This window comes from Asparagus officinalis, chromosome 1, assembly GCF_001876935.1.
Source record: "Asparagus officinalis chromosome 1, Aspof.V1, whole genome shotgun sequence".
In the NCBI taxonomy this organism is placed as follows: Eukaryota; Viridiplantae; Streptophyta; class Magnoliopsida; order Asparagales; family Asparagaceae; genus Asparagus; species Asparagus officinalis.
This window is the reverse complement of record NC_033794.1, coordinates 4639433-4642251: the sequence shown is the minus strand read 5'-3', so window position 1 is coordinate 4642251 and position 2819 is coordinate 4639433. Positions and strand designations below refer to the sequence as shown.

Sequence of the window (2819 nt, the reverse complement as noted above, 5' to 3'; positions counted from 1 at the left end):
GCAAGTTCTGCTCAGCTCTCACACAAACAAACATGACACGCTCTAAAAGGAAAATTAAAATTAAAACTAAACAATCATTAAATGTCTATAGATTTTTCTGAAGTCCACGGGTAAGCAATACTAGTCCTAAACCTAGGAACATTTAGCAAAAGTAAGAACAAGTATGTGTAACCAATGAAGGTATGAGAAGCTAAAGTTTTAGAACGGCAATCTCCTGCAATATCCTTCTTAAATAAGATGCAATGTTTAAGCCCTAAAACCACATTCTATTTCAAGGTCAAACCATATTATTTGAGAAAATTACAGCCACATTAACATGGTAATAACTAAGTCAGTAAACTACAACACCAACTCACTTCCCTCAACTATGCACAACAAAATTCTACAACAAGAACCAATTCAGAACTAAAACTAAACAATCATTAAGAAAGAGGAGGATTGAGATCTTGCTATGCTCTTCCATGTTCACCATCCATCATATCCAACTCCATCTCCTTCTTCCTCACCTCCAATGCCATCCTCTCACTCTCAATCCTCAGCCTCTCATTCTCCATCCTCTCCCTCTCCATCTCCCAATCCTTCTTCCTCTTAAACCTTTCCCACTTCGCCCTCCTCTTTGCCAAAGCAAACCCCTCTGCCTCAATCGCCACCCTCTCCTCTATCAACTGCAATGCCCTCTTCCTCAGCCACTCCCTCTTTTGCCCTGGAGAAAACGCATCAATCTCAATCCCAAAATTCTCGATCCCAAATTTCCCAAAACCACCATCATCATCCTCCTCATCCTCTTCTCCCTCATCAGAATCCTTCAAGTCATGATCATGTTCGTCGTCCTCAACCCCATTTCCCTTTGGCTCCAACTCCCTTGAATTAGGTATCCGCTGCCCATTGTGATAAGCACACATTTCTCTATAAAACAAATGCTTCGAGCTCAGAATCTTTCTCACATCCTCCTTCGCCTTTTCCGAGACGTGATGCATTGAATCGAGCAAGTTAGGGTTTTCAACAACTTGGCAAGTGGTTCCTCGACCGAGAATTTCATTCAATCTCTTGTACCTAGGGAGGAAATGAATCAGATAATCAACAAATAGTTTGTCAATTGATCCTTAATTGTTCATTTAATTATTTGGTTATAATCGATTAGGTAGTTCATCGATCTTAATCTCCCTACCACTACTCCAAAGCCCCAAAGATATGGTGAGGGTTGAGGGTTATTGATTTATATTCTCACAATTTAACAGTGAACAAATTACTTTTAGTATTTGATTCGTAAACAATTTGTTTGCTTGTCAAATATTTGTTTTTAATTTGATCGGTTATTTTATACTGATTTTGAGAGACCTAAAGAATCCCAAATCATCTTATTAACCAAGTATTCAAACTACAGGCTTATACATCATAATCGTGAAGGAATAATTTTCAATTATGAATTTAAATGATATTTAAGAATCAAATTCTTTTAAACAATGAAAGTATTTCTTCAACAAAATAAAAATTACCGTCCTAACTATATAGTTTGATATTCATAAACTATAGATTATTAATCGAATAAGGGTCATTTGCACTTTAATACCGCAAAGTTTCCACCTTTTTAACCCTGACAGCTAGAATTTGGGGAAAGTGAGGAACAAATTTGAAATTGTCAAACTAAGATCAAGTTGAAAACTTTGAGGTATCAGATTGCCGTAATGCCACTTCAATGATTCAGAGCTCCAAAACCCTAACTGTACCTTTTATTGAGATCGTTGAACTTATCCTCGCATTGCTGCGGCGAGACGTTGAAGCCCTTGTCGAGCATGAGCTTGGAGACGGTCTTCCACTTGCCCTTCTTCTGGAGGGCCTTGCCGCCGGCGTCGTTAGGGCAGACGTCGTCGCCGACGAGGGAGACGAGGTTGATGAGGAGGCGGACGACGTCGTCGGTCCACTTCATCCGGTGCCATGGCGATGAGATCTTTTTGGAGGCGGAGGCGCCGGCGGCGGAGGCGGAGGAAGGGTGGTGGTCGTCGTCGTCGCTGGTGAGGTTCAGGGTTGAGGTTGAGGGGTTTGGGAAGAGGAGGGAGCCGATCATGGGATTGTCCATTGATTAGGGTTTGCGGGAATTGGGAGTGATGTGAGGACTAAACCCTAGGGGCATTCAGGGAAGAAATTTTCGGGGGAAGAGAGTTGGGGGAGCTGGAAAAGAGAAGGAAGGGGGGGTTCGACGTTTGGATGTTGGTAGATTTTAGTGATGATAATTAGTATAGACTTTTGCAAAAGTAATAATTAATTAATGATAATATGGGGAACCATCTTCTCAGTAATTGACGTTAGGGTGAATTGCACATAATGGCCTCTTTTAAACTTTAGCATCATTTTAAGACCGCTCAACTAATTTATTAGCATTGAGTGTGATAAACTCGGAGGGACTAAGTACTAATAAAATAGTTGAGAAGTGTTAATTGTTAAGTGTTACTATAGGCATAGATAGGTGGGCTATATGCAATTTACCCTAGGGCCTGTTTGGATTTGTAGGGGGGTGAAGGGAAGTTAAGGGAAACTGAGAGAAGGGAAGGGAAGGGAAGGGAGTTCCCTTCCCCTTGGTTACACCCCAATTTGGGGGGTAACAAATTTTATACTATTAGGGGGTGAACCAAGGGGAACTAGGGTGAATTAACTTCACCTCCTAAGTGTTCCCAAACATTTGTAAGGGGTGAAGGGAAGTTAAGGGAAACTAAGAGAAGGGAAGGGAAGGAAAGTGAGTTCCCTTCCCCTTGGTTATACCCTAATTTGGGGGGTAACAAATTTTATATTATTAGGGGGTGAACCAAGGGGAACTACGGTGA

The 2819-nt window shown here is 41.3% G+C and overlaps 1 protein-coding gene across 1 annotated transcript; it reads right to left on the bottom strand.

Annotated features, from left to right (window-relative positions):
• Positions 211–2188, bottom strand: LOC109846729. Its single transcript, XM_020415978.1, has 2 exons — positions 1728–2188; positions 211–1053 (listed from the first exon to the last, which is right to left on the bottom strand). Exons 1-2 carry the CDS (start codon positions 2075–2077, stop codon positions 450–452), a joined length of 954 nt encoding a protein of 317 aa, XP_020271567.1. The 5' UTR covers positions 2078–2188; the 3' UTR covers positions 211–449.